Source organism: Capsaspora owczarzaki (assembly GCF_000151315.2).
Source record: "Capsaspora owczarzaki ATCC 30864 unplaced genomic scaffold supercont2.11, whole genome shotgun sequence".
Lineage (NCBI taxonomy): Eukaryota > Filasterea > Ministeriida > Capsasporidae > Capsaspora > Capsaspora owczarzaki.
Genome location: NW_011887302.1, coordinates 624,014 through 639,549, shown reverse-complemented (window position 1 = coordinate 639,549; position 15,536 = coordinate 624,014). Strand labels below are relative to the sequence as shown.

At 54.2% G+C, this 15,536-nt stretch overlaps 6 protein-coding genes across 6 annotated transcripts; 5 read left to right on the top strand and 1 right to left on the bottom strand.

The window, feature by feature from the left end:
• The first annotated feature begins 27 nt into the window (after positions 1–27).
• CAOG_06406 (glycogen debranching enzyme) lies at positions 28–6,367 on the top strand. The gene is made up of 4 exons (XM_004345105.2): positions 28–165; positions 298–586; positions 747–866; positions 984–6,367. Exons 1-4 carry the CDS (start codon positions 42–44, stop codon positions 6,298–6,300), a joined length of 5,850 nt encoding a protein of 1,949 aa, XP_004345155.2. The 5' UTR covers positions 28–41; the 3' UTR covers positions 6,301–6,367.
• A 541-nt stretch (positions 6,368–6,908) lies between these two features.
• CAOG_06405 (hypothetical protein) lies at positions 6,909–7,589 on the top strand (the record flags this gene model as incomplete). Its single annotated transcript, XM_004345104.1, has 1 exon — positions 6,909–7,589. One exon carries the CDS (start codon positions 6,909–6,911, stop codon positions 7,587–7,589), a length of 681 nt encoding a protein of 226 aa, XP_004345154.1.
• A 715-nt stretch (positions 7,590–8,304) lies between these two features.
• CAOG_06404 (hypothetical protein) lies at positions 8,305–8,982 on the top strand (the record flags this gene model as incomplete). Its single annotated transcript, XM_004345103.1, has 1 exon — positions 8,305–8,982. One exon carries the CDS (start codon positions 8,305–8,307, stop codon positions 8,980–8,982), a length of 678 nt encoding a protein of 225 aa, XP_004345153.1.
• A 59-nt stretch (positions 8,983–9,041) lies between these two features.
• CAOG_06403 (hypothetical protein) lies at positions 9,042–12,318 on the bottom strand. Its single transcript, XM_004345102.2, has 11 exons — positions 12,150–12,318; positions 11,602–11,698; positions 11,334–11,443; positions 10,955–11,170; positions 10,757–10,855; positions 10,408–10,651; positions 10,179–10,317; positions 9,931–10,075; positions 9,680–9,844; positions 9,470–9,589; positions 9,042–9,358 (listed from the first exon to the last, which is right to left on the bottom strand). Exons 1-11 carry the CDS (start codon positions 12,261–12,263, stop codon positions 9,173–9,175), a joined length of 1,635 nt encoding a protein of 544 aa, XP_004345152.1. The 5' UTR covers positions 12,264–12,318; the 3' UTR covers positions 9,042–9,172.
• Positions 12,319–12,617: 299 nt separating this feature from the next.
• On the top strand, positions 12,618–13,766 carry CAOG_06402 (hypothetical protein). Its single transcript, XM_004345101.2, has 3 exons — positions 12,618–12,845; positions 12,969–13,311; positions 13,479–13,766. Exons 1-3 carry the CDS (start codon positions 12,664–12,666, stop codon positions 13,695–13,697), a joined length of 744 nt encoding a protein of 247 aa, XP_004345151.2. The 5' UTR covers positions 12,618–12,663; the 3' UTR covers positions 13,698–13,766.
• Positions 13,767–14,200: 434 nt separating this feature from the next.
• Positions 14,201–15,098, top strand: CAOG_06401 (dehydrogenase/reductase; the record flags this gene model as incomplete). The annotated part of the gene is made up of 2 exons (XM_004345100.1): positions 14,201–14,497; positions 14,634–15,098. The coding sequence occupies 2 exons, from the start codon at positions 14,201–14,203 to the stop codon at positions 15,096–15,098; spliced, it is 762 nt and encodes a 253-aa protein (XP_004345150.1).
• Positions 15,099–15,536: the final 438 nt, after the last annotated feature.

The following is a 15,536-nucleotide window of genomic DNA, read 5'->3' as shown; positions in this document are numbered from 1 at the left end:
TTTTTTTTTTTTTTTTTTTTCAATTCTCTTTTCAATTTCCAATGTCGTTCGCACCCGAGTTGGATCCGAGCATGGAGCCGCGGTCGGACGGCCGCATCGTCTGGGTGCTGCTCCTCACTGCCAGCAAGACGCTCGCTGAATCGCAGCACTACTCGCTCCCCAAAGGTGCAGCACCAAAACACAACGAAACATGAAAGGACAGGCGACTCGGCTCCTACGACTCGCATGAAACAGCGCGTTACTCACCTAAAGTGTGCTTGACCATTGAAAAAACCCCCCTCACTGCTTGAAACGCAGGGAGCGTGCTGCGATTCGCGCGAGATTCGACGCTGCAAGGGTTTCGAGTCAATCTCTACTGCAACTACCCGTCAGCGATGACCGAGTCCGAGAGTGCCTCATCATCGTCAACGCCAAGGACGTCCGTGTCAAGCGTGGGGTCGAACGAGCTGGCAAGCGCTGCCAGTCACGGCCAAGGCGCCGCCGGCGAATCGGCCGTCCTACCGACAGTGGTCGTTTCGGAGGCCGCAGCTCCCCAAGCACCACGTCTTCGACCGTTCAACCGCGACGTCTACACTCATCTAGAATGGTAACGCTGCTGCATGGCTTTGCGAGGGCCAACGCATGCACGAGGCGGGCTTTTTTCCCCCGTTGTTGTTTCACTCACTCCTCGACTCGATAACTCACTCCAACTACACCGCCTCTCTCTCTCTCTCTCTCTCTCTCTCTCTCCCTCCGTTGTAACACAGGCAAACGGTGACAACGGGATCCGCCATTGACTCTGGCAGTCGCTTTGCCGACCTTGAAATCGACCGGTCGGGCGCCTTCCAGTTTTACGTCGATTGTGAGCCCATCGACCCGCGCGATCAGTAAGTTGTTTTGAGTGCTTTCCGTCTCCAACGCTTTGGGGGGGGGGGGGTTTGAGATGCAATTATCTCATGCTTCTCGCGAGGACTTTCCACTCACCTACCCATGCCCATCCGCAGCTCTCCTGGCCAACGATACGCTGGCGCGTTTGTCGTCCAACCAAACTTGCTCATTCGCGGGTTGGCATTGCAACTCGACGCGATCTGCATGCAAACGGTCTTGTCAAAGTGCCTTGGCCGGGTGGATGACTGGGAGCGCCGACTGAAGCCCTCCATGGAAGCCGGTTACAACATGATTCACTTTACGCCGCTGCAGGCGTTGGGCGGCTCCAACTCTGCGTATTCTCTGAGCGACCAGCTGCGCCTCAATCCAACACTCTTCCCAGGATTGTCGACTGAAGACGCTTGGAAGCGACTCGCTAGTGTGGTGCACGAGCTCGAGTTTGAGCACGACACGCTTTCTGTCTCGGACGTTGTGTGGAACCACACGTCCCCCGATTCGCCCTGGCTGCCGCTTCACCCCGAGGCGGGATTCAACCTGGACAACAGCCGCCATCTCAGAGCCGCCTACGTTGTCGAGGCCGCGGTTTGTCAGTTCTCTCGGGACCTTGCGCGGAATTTCTTGCCTGAACTTGGCGCAGAAATCACCTCAGAAAGTCACGTTCACGATATCGCCGAGTACCTGCGCGATGCTGTCCTGCCTAGCCTGGCGCTCTGGGAATTCTTTGTCATCCACGTTGACAACGCCCTGGCCGAGTTTCGAACGCGGCTCCTGTCCGACTCACAACTACCTCGCCACGATCTGCCGGGCCAGCTCTCTGCAGACGAGGAGCTGGCTCACATCTTTCCACCGTCTCGCCACCGCCTCGGAGACCGCTTTGAGCGCACTGCCGATTTGGACGTGGCTATTCTGCTGTATGGCCGCGACGCCCTCACGCAAGTCCGTGCCTTCCTGCGAAACCGCACCCCAGACGCGGCTGCAGCGTTGTCCGAGGCAGATTTGCATGCCAACCCTGCACTCCTCAACCTGATTGGCCAAGCTTGCCGGCGTTTCCGAGATGCGCTCGACCGGATCAACCTGCCCATCTACCACGAGACGGACGCGCTGTTGGATGCCATCGTGGAGAACATTTGCAACACGCTTCGTTACGAACGCCTCGATCCCAAAGGCCCTCGCAAGCCGGCTGTCACGCTGGCCAAGCCGTTGCTTGATCCGTACTTTACCGTGCTTCCCGGTGCGTACGCCCCGTCCCCTGTGCCAGCCACCTGCCAGCCTGACGAAGTCCCGGCCGATATTTCCTTCCAGCGCCTCGTCCAGCCCATCCAGCCATGGTCTGCGTCGCACATTGCCGACTCGGAGCTTGGCACCAAGCGCGTTGCTCCACACACGGTTGAGGCCGCCGTGACCCCGAGCTTGATTCTGGCCAACAACGGCTGGATTTGGGCATGGGATCCCATCCGGGACTTTGCTGGGCCGGACTCTCAGGCGTACCTGCGTCGACAGGTGATTGTGTGGGGCGACTGCGTCAAACTGCGGTACGGCTCCCAACCCTCGGACTCGCCGTGGCTGTGGGCGCACATGCGCGAGTACGCCATTCAGACGGCGCGCATTTTCCATGGTATTCGCATCGACAACTGCCATACAACGCCGCTACCGGTGGCAGAGTACCTGCTGGACGCGGCTCGCCAGATCAACCCAGACTTGTACGTTGTCGCCGAGTTGTTCACTGGCTCGGATGCAACGGACAAGGTGTTTGTCAATCGCCTTGGCATCCACTCGCTCATCCGCGAAGCCATGTCTGTCGCCGCCCCAGCGGAGCTGGCGCACTTTGTCCACATGTACAGCGGGACGCCCGTCGGCTCGCTGCTTCGTCTTGGTACCGTTGTTCCCCTCGTGCCGACGGCTTGCCACGCGCTTCTGATGGACACCACGCACGACAACCCGCTCCCTTCAGAGAAGCGCACTGTTTACGACACCCTGCCCAACTCGGCGTTCGTGGCGATGGCTTGCTGTGCAACGGGGAGCAGCCGTGGCTACGACACTCTGCTCCCGCATGCCGTCAATGTTGTGACTGAGACGCGCTACTACAGCTCGTGGGTGGAGACAACCGACGAAAATCCCAGCCTCGATCCATCCGCAATCACGACGCTGGACAGTGGCATTACGCGGGCCAAGGCCATCCTCAACAGTCTTCATCGAAGCATGATCCCCAACATGTTCAATCAAACCTTCGTGGATCGGCTCACTGACAACGTCGTCGCCATCACGCGGCACTGTCCCATCACCCACGAGTCGATTGTCATGGTTGCGCACTCTGCCTACCATTCCACCCCGTCGCAAGATCGCTCGTGCAATGCGTCGCTGCTGCTGACGGGAACGTGCTCGTCCATCATCTTTGAAGCCATGCTGCTCGAGGACCACGTGCGCCCGTACAAGCCGAGCTCTGAGTTTCTGAACGGCTTCCATCACAAGCTGTACATTCGGCAGGACTTGAGTCCGAAGGAATCCGAGTTTATCGTGCTCACCGACACGTCCGTTGCCCAACAAGAAGTGGTGCAATCGCTGTCGTTCAAGTCATTCCCTGCTGGTGCAGTGATTGTCTTGAAGGTCATCCCGCCCGTTCAGGTGCAGCAGGCTGCTGATAGTCTGCGTCGCCGTCTCAGTCAGGACACGGTCGACACAATGCTGGCCGTGCGACACGCGGCAGATTCCACCATCACGAACAAGCACATGCTCAAACTCACGAAAGGCCTTGCGCGCAGCGGCTCGGGCAGCAATCGCAGTCTGCAAAGTCTCGCAATCGACACGGATGTCCAAGAAGTCCTACGCTCGTCTTCACCCGTCTCTGAAGGAGATGCCCATGCTCGCGGGAGTGGCGGCGGCTTGAAACGGCAAACTTCTTCCGGTTTCAATCTCAACTCCCCCCTCGTTCGCGTGGTCTTTGGTTCTTCGCCAAGGCTGGCTGCCCAACCTGGGATGGAAGTGCTGAGCGAAGAAGTCGCTGGCACTGCCCACGATGCTGAGCTGCGTCATCTTCTGCACCATCTCACGCTGGTCGACCTCAACTACATCCTGTTCCGGTGCGATGCCGAGGAGCGGAACGATTCCGCCGGCCGCGATGGTGTCTATCACTTGGACAGCATCGGGGACTTTGTGTACTGCGGATTGCATGGGCTCATTCGCATTTTGAGACAAGTCACCCTGCACAATGATCTCGGTCATCCTCTCTGCGACAACTTGCGCCGTGGCAACTGGCTGCCAGACTACTGCGCCAACCGTCTGCTTCGGCCTGAATGCAGTCCAGCCACGCGGGGCCTGGGGCGTTGGTTGCAGACCATGTTTGGTTTCCTCTGTCGGCTTTCTCGGCATTTGATCCCCACCTATTTTGACATGATTGTGTCGTACCTGCACGGAAAGCTCCTGTATCATAGCTGGCAACTCATGGGCCCGGCGATCGGGAAGGGCTCGGCGCTGACGCGCATGCTCTGCTTGTCATCGATCTCGTTGTTTGGCCAAATGCAGCACTCGCCACTCTTAGCAATGAGACCCGGCCTGATTCCGAGCGCGCATTCCGTCTCGCTGGCCGCGGGCCTACCCCACTTTTCCAGCGGCTATATGCGCTGCTGGGGTCGCGACACGTTCATTGCGCTGCGCGGCTTGTTTTTGGTGACGCAGCGGTTTGCCGAAGCGCGTGAGCTGCTGCTTGGTTTTGCCACCACACTGAGACATGGCCTCATCCCCAACCTGCTCGACAGCGGGCGCAACCCACGGTACAATGCCCGCGACGCGACCTGGTGGTTTTTGCAAGCGCTGCAAGACTACTGTTCCATGGCGCCCGAAGGGACGGCGATTCTTGCTGCCAAGGTGGTGCGCATCTTCCCTTACAACGACCAAGCCAAGTGTGACGAGTACCACCGCACAGTTGAGAGCAATCTGCCTCCTGCTCCCGCCGCGAGAACGGAGCACCCTCATTCTCGGCTCGTCCACAACAACAGCAACAACAGCAACAACAACAACAACAACAACAACAGTCAGCACCACCACCACAGCCCTCTGAACACTTCGGCCTCGGCCTCCACCTCACCCTTGATCGTGGCGGGCCGAGCTGCAGGCGAGTTTGAGTGGAAGCCGGAGCAAGGCGTTTCTTCCAAAGCCGTGGTCATGAGTTTGGCCGAAATTGTCCAGGAAATCATGCAGGCTCATGCCACTGGCATCGCGTTCAGAGAGTGGAACGCAGGTCCGCGGATTGACGACAAGATGCGCGACGAGGGCTTTAACGTTCGGATTGCGCTCGATCCTGTGACGGGCTTTGTCTTTGGCGGCAATGCCAACAACTGCGGCACGTGGATGGACAAGATGGGCGAGTCTGCTCGCGCGGGCAATTCCGGCCAGCCCGCAACACCACGAGACGGCGCAGACATTGAAATCATTGGTCTTGTCAAGTCGACCGTGCGCTGGCTGGCTCATCTCGGCGCCAACGGAGACTTTGCTTTCCAGGGTGTGACGGTTGCAGCTGGAGATGTGCAGGCGGCGGCCACCACGCCCAGTGTTGGTGCCGCTCTGGCCCAGCAGCCAACGGCGTTTGTCGAGGCGCTTCGCCGCGCCAATCTTGCTGCTGCGAGACCGGACGACGGCTTCTTGTCGTACAAGGAGTGGAATGCTCGTCTTCAACTCGCGTTCGAGCCGTACTTTTGGGTACCACCGCTTCCGGTCATGGATGCCAGTTATGCGATTGACCGCGCAACGGTCAATCGTCGCGGCATCTACAAGGACACGCTCGGAGCCACCCAGCATTTTGGCGACTACCAGCTCCGTCCGAATCAGTGCGTCGCAATGACGGTTGCACCAGAGCTCTTCTCCCCCGAGAAGGCCATTGCTGCGCTGCAGGTGATTGAGCAGACCTTGGTGGGGCCTTTAGGCATGCGCACATTGGATCCCAAGGATTGGGCCTATCGCGGTGACTATGTCAACAGCGTGGATTCAACCGACCACGCAACGTCCCGTGGATTCAACTACCACCAGGGGCCGGAGTGGGTCTGGTGCACTGGCTACTTTTTGCGTGCGTGCATGAAGATGACGACACTGAGCTCTGAGGATGGCAGTGACTTTGTTGCGGCCACGGCCCGCCCTCCCGCTCCACGCGTCCACGAGATCCATCGTCGCACCTCCTTCCCCGTGCAAAGGGCCTCTGTTGTGCCAGAATCGTCCTCGCAGGACGACGGTCATCTGACGGCGCTGATCGTCGAGGCAGCCCTTGCACGGTATCGCGAGGCCCTACTCGACTCGCCCTGGCTAGGCCTGACGGAGCTGACCAACACCAACGGGACCATCTGTGCCGACTCCAGCCCAGTCCAGGCGTGGTCTGCTGCGTGTGCTCTCGACGCGCTGCACGATGCTCATGTTCTGCAGTCAGAATCTGTCGCCCGCAACTTCTAGTTGGCGTACATTGCCGTCACCCAATGAATGCCGTCACCCAATAAATGCCGTCACCCAATAAATGCCGTCACCCAATAAATGCCGTGTTTTTGATCTTGATGTAATTTGGATGGATGTGCTCAGTTCAAATTTTTTGCCAAATGTACGTTTTGAATTGATCGGTAGGGCTCAATGGTCCACCAGGCACATTGTTTTTTAGGGGCTGGCAATGCGCGATAAGACGACGACGACGATGATGATGATGATTATGATAATAATAATAATAATACTATTCCTGATGAGGAGGATGGAGGCAATGGTGTTGTCGTCTTGGTGGAGCAGAGTTGGAAGGTGGGAAAAATTGTTCCAAACAAAATGATCTAAAAATGATCTACCAAACCGTTACGCGACTCGAGAACCTTGTGTCTCTCGCGCAGTTTTGCGCAGTGTGCATTGGGTCTGAGTTAAGCAGAGACACTTCTAATGGAAGAACGTTGCAGCATGGGAGGTGATTGACCGAGAAATGTGGTTGGGTGGAACGTGCACGCGCGGCTGTTTGTTGTTTACCTGTTTTCTTTCGGTCTGCTGATCTCAACTCGGTTTGACAGATTTTTGATCTATCGTCAATCATGGCCCGCATTGCAACCTGCGTCCTCCTTGTCGTCGCACTCGCTGCACTCTCCAAGTCTGCAATGGCCTACGACGGCGCCTTTGCTGTGTTCACCGACGGCGCATGCGCTGGACAGATGGTGGAAATGCAACCCACCACCAACAACGTCTGCGTTCAGAGCGCGAATCTTGGCAACTACCTCAAGTTGAACATCATCTCCAGCACTCAGCTGACGTACAGTGTCAACTGCAATGCAGGCTGTGCAGCATGTGCCACCACGAACACGGCCAACTTTGGCGCCTGCGTTCCCATCACTACTGGCAAGTGGGTCAAAGTGAACACTCTCAAACACACGTCGTTGACTGTCAATTCGTACACCAGCACTGGCACCTGCAGCAGCACTGGCACCAACACTGTTCAAACTGTGAATAGCGGAGCTTGCGTTGCTCAAACTGGAGGTTCAGCACTGTTTATGCAAGCGGTGGATCTCGGCAACAGCAAAGTTTGGTACAACTTGTACTGCGGGACAGCCTGCACCGCCTGCCGTGGCATCGGCCATACCCCTTCGGACACTTGCAGCAACATCAATCCTGGCATGTCCACTTCAATCCACATCAACAGCTCGGCGTCACTCACCGCGTCCGTCACCTTGATCGGACTCGCTGTTGCTGTCCTGTCTGCTTTTTCCATTCTTGCTTAACCGTGATTGTGTCGACCTATTTGTCCAGATGTGTGCTAAGGCAATTGTTGAATTGTTCAAACGACTGTTTATAAAGGTGTCACACATTCAACCACTCTTGTCTCGCTTTTTCTCGGTTGCGTACATTCCTGCCACCAGCAAATGCCGCATTTGATCTACTAGTATTTTGTGATTTTTGAATTCTGTTCCTATCCAAGTTTTTGTGAAGTTCATTCTTCTCTTTTTCGGTAAAATCGCACGTCGTAGTTTGCACCTTGTACATGCCACCCAAACTGAAATTGATCGGTTTTGCGTTTTGCGGCCACCCCAAACCAAAAGCAGCCGTTTTTGCGCGTGTGTTTAGTATGCGCGATGAAACGCATTCGGTAAAGACAGCGCGACTGCCAGGGTGCAGCCAACGCGAGTGAATGGGAATTCAGGGAACAGATAGATTGATCTACGCGTTTCCAAAAACAAACAAACAAAAATGATCTATCACGGATTTTCTCACTGTGCGTTGTCTTCCCGTCGATTTCCTAGCGGTGGATTGGAGAGGACATTGTGTACATGACCCACTGCAGCTAACACTGCGTGGCAGAGAGACAGAGAGAGCAGCGAGCGAGACTTGAATGTTGGGGGGTGACGAGATCACGACGCAAATGGAAACTTGTTCTCATGAATGTGTTGTTTGTTTATTTTGATCTATGCAGATTTTGTTTGGGTTTTTTTACCAATCATGGCCCGCATTGCAACCTGCGTCCTCCTCCTTGTCGTCGCGCTCGCTGCACTCTCCAAGTCTGCAATGGCCTACGACGGCGCCTTTGCTGTGTTCACCGACGGCGCATGCGCTGGACAGATGGTGGAAATGCAACCCACCACCAACAACGTCTGCGTTCAGAGCGCGAATCTTGGCAACTACCTCAAGTTGAACATCATCTCCAGCACTCAGCTGACGTACAGTGTCAACTGCAATGCAGGCTGTGCAGCATGTGCCACCACGAACACGGCCAACTTTGGCGCCTGCGTTCCCATCACTACTGGCAAGTGGGTCAAGGTGAATGTTCTCAAGCACACGTCGCTGACTTCGACCTTCACAACCAGCAGTGGCACCTGCGCCGCCGGCACCAACATTGTTCAAACTTCAAACAGTGGAGCTTGCGTGGCTCACTCTGGCTCTGCTCTGTTCATGCAAGCGGTGGATCTCGGCAACAGCAAAGTTTGGTACAATGCTCAGTGCGTTTCGGGCTGCACTGCCTGCCGTGGCATCGGCCACACCCCCGCGGACACTTGCAGCAACATCAACCCTGGCATGTCCATTTCTTTCCACATCAACAGCTCTGCGTCGCTCACCGCGTCCGTGACCTTGATCGGACTCGCTGTTGCTGTCCTGTCTGCACTCTCCATTTTTGGTTGAACGGTCATGTGAGTGGCATTTATATAGCCTGTACCCTTGAAAAACGAATTGTCAATACAGCACGACGTAATACAAGTATACTTTGACATGTCAGACAAAGCAATCCAATGAAACGAAAATGAAAGAATTTGCCAAAAAGACCAACTACAGAATTCGAAAAAAACAAAAAAAAAATCAACGGCTCGCAACCTCACATGTCGTTAATGGCTAACGACAAACGAGCAATTGTCTGAATGAGGGAGCCGTTCTCTTCTTTGAGGTCATTGTACATGGCCAGAGAGCGCTTCCACTCGCCATCCACGGTACCATACAGCACATTGAGGCGCTCGTAATCGACTGCGGACTGGTCTTGAGCCTCCTTAATTTTGCGCTCAGCCTGAAGGGGTGACAAAGTACGACGATTTTGTGAGCAAGACCGTGTGTCAGCAGCAATGCCCCTCTCCACCCTTTCAAAAAAACAAACAAACAAAAAAAAAGTCAAGCAAACCTTAGCTGCCTCTTTGGCAATCGAACGCTCGAGCAGTCGCCGTGCATGCTCCAGCGGTCGCTTTTTGAGCACGTCGCAGAGGACCTTGTACTTGGCGGGACCTTTGGCCTCAAGGTGGTACTGCCAGAAAAAACCAACTCACGAGTATCAGTACAAGTCCTGCAGAGTCCTTTGCGTGGCATATCGATCAGGTTGAATCCGTTGCAATACCTTCTCATCGGCGAGCTCGGTCCACACGTCGGATAGCTCATCAAAGTCGGTCACGTCCTCAAGCTGAACGTCAGCTACCAAGCCATTGATCAGGTTGGTGCAGAGTGTCAACGAATCCATTTCGTTTTGCTTGCGGTACTCTGCGTACATGGTGCTGACTCCGGTCTGAAGCGGACGGCATATCAGTTTCAAAGTTACAACAGTGCAAAAGCCCAAATGAAACAACTGTCTCCACACCACGCCCAACTCACACGGAATTGCTCCTCAAAAGTGCCAGAGAGCGCTGCAACCGTGGCCTTGCGGAACAAGGTGCCAGCGTCCAGCAAGTATTGCTCGTGTTTGACAGTCAGCTCCTCCGCTTCCATGACCTTCCAGACAGAAAACAGCTCATTCATTCTGAGGCATCGACATGTTCAGGTCAGAGCAACGGTTGCTACCAAGGTTCCAGCGTTGTGGAAAACAAAACGAAATAACAAACAAAAACAGTTGTGTCTCATACCGGTCCTTGTAAAGCTTGAGGGATTCTTTCAACGCACGCTCGCCCTCGATTTGAACGACATTTTGCCATGCCGTACCGATTGTTGGGACACTACCCGCGTTAATGGCATCAACGTAGTTGTGGACGAGGTTGACCAGCACTAAACCGCGTCACCGCAGGCATGTGAGCACCAAACCAATGCAAAAACCAGAAGTCCAGACCCAACTGCATCATAAATCGTGTTGCATACTTCGGCCGTTCACTGCTTCGCCGAAGAGGCGCTTGACGCGGGTCTTTTTGAAAACGGTGGTTGTGAAATCGTCCAGTTGCTCGATAAATTCTTTACGGAAATCTTTTCGCGGGAGCGTGTCGAGCTTCTGGAGCAATTTTTCATCGCTCACGGGGCGAACGAGTGTCTTGCACTCACGCTCTTGGAAAAAGGCAGTGATAGAGCTGCGAATGAGATTCTTAGTGCGAACTTGCTCGACGTCGCCCTGAACGAGTGCAAGAGCGCAAGAAGAGCAAGTGGGGCGAAATCAGATTGCAACGTTTGGCCATCGACTTTTGTACAATATCAGAGCAAGCAGTGTGCTTCGTACACGAATGGGAAGCAGCGCCTTGTCGAGATACTGTCGTGCAGAAATGTCATGGCCATCCATGTGAAGCTTGAGAGAGAAATCGCGAACCACCCACAAGAACTGTCTCAGAGACAAACCCCCACACAAAAACGCAGTGAGCACCAGCACGACACATTGTCTGCTTGCCTTCCTTGCCAATCACCGCCTAGAATGGCCTACCGCAGGCGAAAATGCAGCAAGCTCGCGCGCATCCTGCACGTCTTCGTCCGTTTGGATGCGAATGTGCTTTGTGAGCTCCACAACCAACGAAAGTTTGTCGAGCGCAGCTTCGTCAATGCTGCCGGTCGAGTTGTAAATGAAGAGCGATGACAGCAGCACCGACAACGAGAAGAGCTGGACGTCGAAGGTTTCCGACCGTGCGTACGAGCCCAACCCCTGCGTGAACGACGGACGACAACGTAGAACCAAGTCAGTCTCTTGACACGGGCGTCGTCGCCATCATCATCATCATCATCTTCATCATCATGATGATGATCTTGCATGGTGTTCGCCTATGCAAATACAAGATTCCCCAATTGCCCAATTGGGTACAACAAACCTCAGTGTCGAGCAGCAGGACTCGCGTTCCCCGAGGAAGGAGCCGAGCAAAGCGATCGTCAATCTCGTCCGAGTCGAGCAGCTTCATCCATATTCCGTGAGTGCATGGCTCTGGATGAGCATTGAAAGTGAGAGTCGAGGCAAGTCAGTCTCCAGCGCGAAATGTACGCAGATTCAATCCAAGGCGAACTGCCCGTTTCGTTTCGTTTTGGGGGGAAAGCCAAACCAGCAACATTGCTGACTTGCAACTCATATCGAATATCCATTACCAATGGTCGATCCGACCGAGAAGCAGCCGGTTTGGTTTGCGAGCTTGTTCAGAATGAATGACTTTCCAGTGCGATACAATCCAGCGACGCAGACGACCTGGCAGCGAAATCCGATTCAGAAAGCGCAAAATCAAAGATGAGTGCACGACCAAGAGAACACTGCGTTGCTGCTGCTCATTGAGGGGGAGAGAGACAGAGGGAGAGAGAGAGTGTGTGTGTAAGAATGCAATCCACAGTAGGAATGGCGTAGGGTTAGCAAATGGTACCACCGGTGGTGAGAACAAGAGTAGCAGTCGAGCACGTTTAAATACTTGACTCCATACGGCAGCCTGCCAAAAATTCCAACTTTTTTCCCCTTCCAACCCACACATCCCCAGCAAAAGCGCCAGTCCCGTCGGATTTCCAAAGGCAACAGCGGGTTGACGAACGCAATGAGACAAACGACTTGCCCTCCGAGCGACCTTTGATCTGGCGTTCGTTCTGCTCGATGCGGTTGGTTCGATGGACGTAACGACCGCATTCATTTTTCAATCCAAATGCAAACGTACAGCGAGATGCTCGTCGACCTCGCCGATTATGTCGAGGGCGTCCGGATTGACGACGAGGCGCAGGTCCTCGTCCTCCTCGCTCATGTTCACCGTCACGAGCGGAATCGCAGGCATTGTAGTGAATTGAATGAATGAATGAAACAAAAAAAAAAAAAAAAAAAAAAAAAAAGTGGGAATGGATGGAGATTGCTGAATAAGGAAGAAAGGCCGACAAAGGAAATGGGTGTGGGAATTGTCTGAGATTTGTTGGAGATACAAAAAAAACAAAGAGAGCAAGTTGGATGTTGAGCACTTTTGCAGACAGCAGCACTGAGGCGTTTTTCAATGAAAATGAAGCATCACAATGGAGATTCTGAAGTCAAGGCATCATCAAACACCGCTGCCCCTCCGTTAGAGTGAGATCCGTTGACATCACTGCAAACTTAGGAGGAAACGCTTGTTGAAATGCAGGGATAGTTTGCACCCCACCACTCCTCACTCATTCAGGTGGACGTCTCAGACAGGAAAAAACACAATGAAGACGCGAGCAAGTCGGACTCCTGCTGCTGCTGCTGCTGTCGATGTAGTAGCGGCCTCGTCTCCAGCAGTGGATGACTCTTCTTCTTCTTCTTCTGCTGCTGCTGCTGCTGCTGCGATGGCTGCGCTGGTGGACACTGCATTCGGCGAGATTGTCAAGGCGTCCCATCGCATGCGCATGTAAAGCAACACATGGAACCAACAGCAGACAACTGCATACTGTGCAACACCACTCACTTTCACTGTCACTTGCACTGTCACTTTTGACAAACTGGTTGACGTTTGCTTGGACTGTGTTCGCAGGGAGTCGGGCGTGCTGCCAACGGCGCTGGATGCTGGACTCGGCGAGGCGCAGGGAACCCAGTCGCTGCTGGACGCCGTCACGCAGCAGTCGGTCGCAATGTCGTCCAAGACACGCTCGGGACCAGCTGCATCGACAGCACGCACGGGAAGCAGTGGTGGTGGCGGCGGCACGGACAAGACCACCGGCAGGAAGAAGAAGGAGCTCAAGTGGGGCGACTTGCCAGTGGGCAACTTGACGCCCGAGGTTGAGCGCGATCTGCGACTACTGCGCATGCGCAACTACCTCGATCCCAAGAAGCACTTCAAGGGATCCGACAGCAAGGCCCTTCCGAAGCATTTCCAGGTGTGTACCTGCAGTCGTGCGAATGAGAAACGGGGAGAGAACGTGCAAGTTCAAGCAATCGCTTGTTCAAGCACCGGATGGGGAGAACGCAAAGAGAAGGCGGGAACATACAGGCATCTAAACAATCATCCGTGTTGCTGCTTTCTGTTTGCTGTTGGACGGTGCAGATTGCTCGCGTTGTCGAGGGCCCAACAGAGTTTTATTCGTCTCGCCTGACCCGCAAGGAGCGCAAGAACACGCTTGTGGACGAATTGATGGCCGATGACCGGCTGCGCAAGTACCACAAGCGAAAGTTTGTGGAAATCGAGCAACGCAATGCACAGGGCCGTCGTGGCCATGTCAAGCGTCTCCAGCAAAAGCGAAAACCTGCGTGGATGCGAAAGTAGAACCAACCGCGGTTTTTTGTTTTGTGTGTGTTTTTGTCTGCCATGTAATCACCTTAATGAAATCGTCGTTTTTGAAATCATACTCCACTTTGTCCCGGGGCATGCAGGGTTGGGGGTTAGGGCAGATAGGGATTAGGGAGCATGGAGCAGGCCTGTTGCTGTTTGTTTGGCACCCCATGGCCACCATTTTCACCACCGACTTTCGCCGCACGCGGAGGAATTGAGCATATGCTCTCTGATGTAATCAACCGAAGATCGATTTCCCCCAATCGAAAGAGTTGGATTGAGCGTTGTAACATCTTTTGTTGGTGCGAATTCGCCGCTCACGGATCATTTTGCCCCTATTTAAGCAAATCCCCCGAACAAGTCACTCTTCTATTTCTCTAATAGTAATTCATCTACTACTACTGTTCAAGTACGATCTGGGTTGAGTGGTGTTGGCGTGGGTGTTTGGCGGACTTCCCCAACTAACGAGGTTCTCAAAGTCAGAAACCAAAGCAACCATGACGCACGACAAGTCTCAAATCCTTGCAGGAAAGGTTGCCATTGTCACGGGTGCTTCTCGTGGCATCGGACGCGGCATTGCCGAGCATCTGGGTGCTCATGGTGCGGCGGTGATTGTCAATTATTCCGTCAATGCGGACGCCGCGAACGAAGTCGTGACTGCGATTACCAAGGCTGGCGGTCGCGCCACTGCTGTTCAAGCTACAATTGGAGATGACACCTCTCAGGGCGAAAAGCTCGTTCAAGCGGCTGTCGATCTCTATGGCGGTCTGGACATTGTTGTGAACAACGCTGGTGTAAGAACTCGCGACAAAAACAAACAAACACAAAAATCAAAATGATTGGATCAACGGGTGAACATTTGTTGTGGATGAACCGTGAGCTAACTGGGCTCATGCGCATATCTTTCTTGAACACGTTTGAATGTGCCAGATCTTTGTCGGTGGAGGCCTGAGTGCTGCCGTCACGGTGGCGGACTTTGATCGCTCGTTTGCAGTCAACTCGAAGGGTCCGTTCTTTTTGCTGCAAGCTGCAGCAAAGGTGATTCGCAACAACGGTCGCATCATCAATGTGGGCACTGCGGCGGTTAGTTTTGGCGCCCTGAAAGGATTCGGCGTGTACGTTCCCTCGAAGGCGGTGATTCACGAATACACGAAACTGTTTGCTGCGGAGCTTGCCGAACGCGGCGTCACTGTCAACACTGTCCTTCCCGGTTACACTGCAACTGACATGCTTCCGGGAGCATTGGAAGAGCAGGGCAAGCAGGCCAGTCTTTTCAAGCGACTCGGAACTTCGGGCGACATTGCCGATCTTGTTGACTTCCTTGCTGGGCCTACTAGCGGCTGGATTACCGCCCAAAGTCTGCATGCTTCCGGCGGTGCCTCGTTCTCCCACTAGGCTGGGATGCTGGGATTTTCCTCTGTAGCAGATGCAAGCATTTCTCATTTTATTCGCCCAATGTTTCAATGTGTGTGAAACTTTAATACAATATCCGTCGAATCGAGTTTTCCACCAAATCTTTCAGTAACTATCGCATGCCAAGCCCCCAGGCACAAGCACGGGATCCATCGCTTGACCTGAACATGCAAAGCTTGTCATCGATGGTCTCTCGTACTATTTATCATTTTGCAGGTCGTGCTGCGATAGCTCACTTTCAGCGCGGCCGTAAAACCATAGACGGCGGGTGCTTGGCGCAGGTTCTACAGTACTTTGAGTGGGACGACCGAAGTCGTGGACTACATTGTATCGCAGAATGCAACTGCGGTCACGGACGTTTGTAGTCTGCAAAGCAGCATGGTCTGTCAGTGTCCGTCTCCAACGAACGGGGAAAAGCGC

Bases quoted from the DNA above. Each gene is read 5' to 3' on its own strand.
- CAOG_06406 (XM_004345105.2), top strand. From the start codon at position 42: ATGTCGTTCGCACCCGAGTTGGATCCGAGCATGGAGCCGCGGTCGGAC. The intron at 587-746 runs GTAACGCTGCTG...GTTGTAACACAG, and splicing joins GTCTACACTCATCTAGAATG to GCAAACGGTGACAACGGGAT. The intron at 867-983 runs GTAAGTTGTTTT...GCCCATCCGCAG, and splicing joins CCCATCGACCCGCGCGATCA to CTCTCCTGGCCAACGATACG.
- CAOG_06402 (XM_004345101.2), top strand. From the start codon at position 12,664: ATGAAGACGCGAGCAAGTCGGACTCCTGCTGCTGCTGCTGCTGTCGAT. The intron at 12,846-12,968 runs GTAAAGCAACAC...CTGTGTTCGCAG, and splicing joins GCGTCCCATCGCATGCGCAT to GGAGTCGGGCGTGCTGCCAA. The intron at 13,312-13,478 runs GTGTGTACCTGC...TGGACGGTGCAG, and splicing joins CCCTTCCGAAGCATTTCCAG to ATTGCTCGCGTTGTCGAGGG.
- CAOG_06403 (XM_004345102.2), bottom strand. From the start codon at position 12,263: ATGCCTGCGATTCCGCTCGTGACGGTGAACATGAGCGAGGAGGACGAG. The intron at 10,652-10,756 runs GTACGAAGCACA...GCACTCGTTCAG, and splicing joins AGGCGCTGCTTCCCATTCGT to GGCGACGTCGAGCAAGTTCG. The intron at 10,318-10,407 runs GTATGCAACACG...GACGCGGTTTAG, and splicing joins CGAAGCAGTGAACGGCCGAA to TGCTGGTCAACCTCGTCCAC.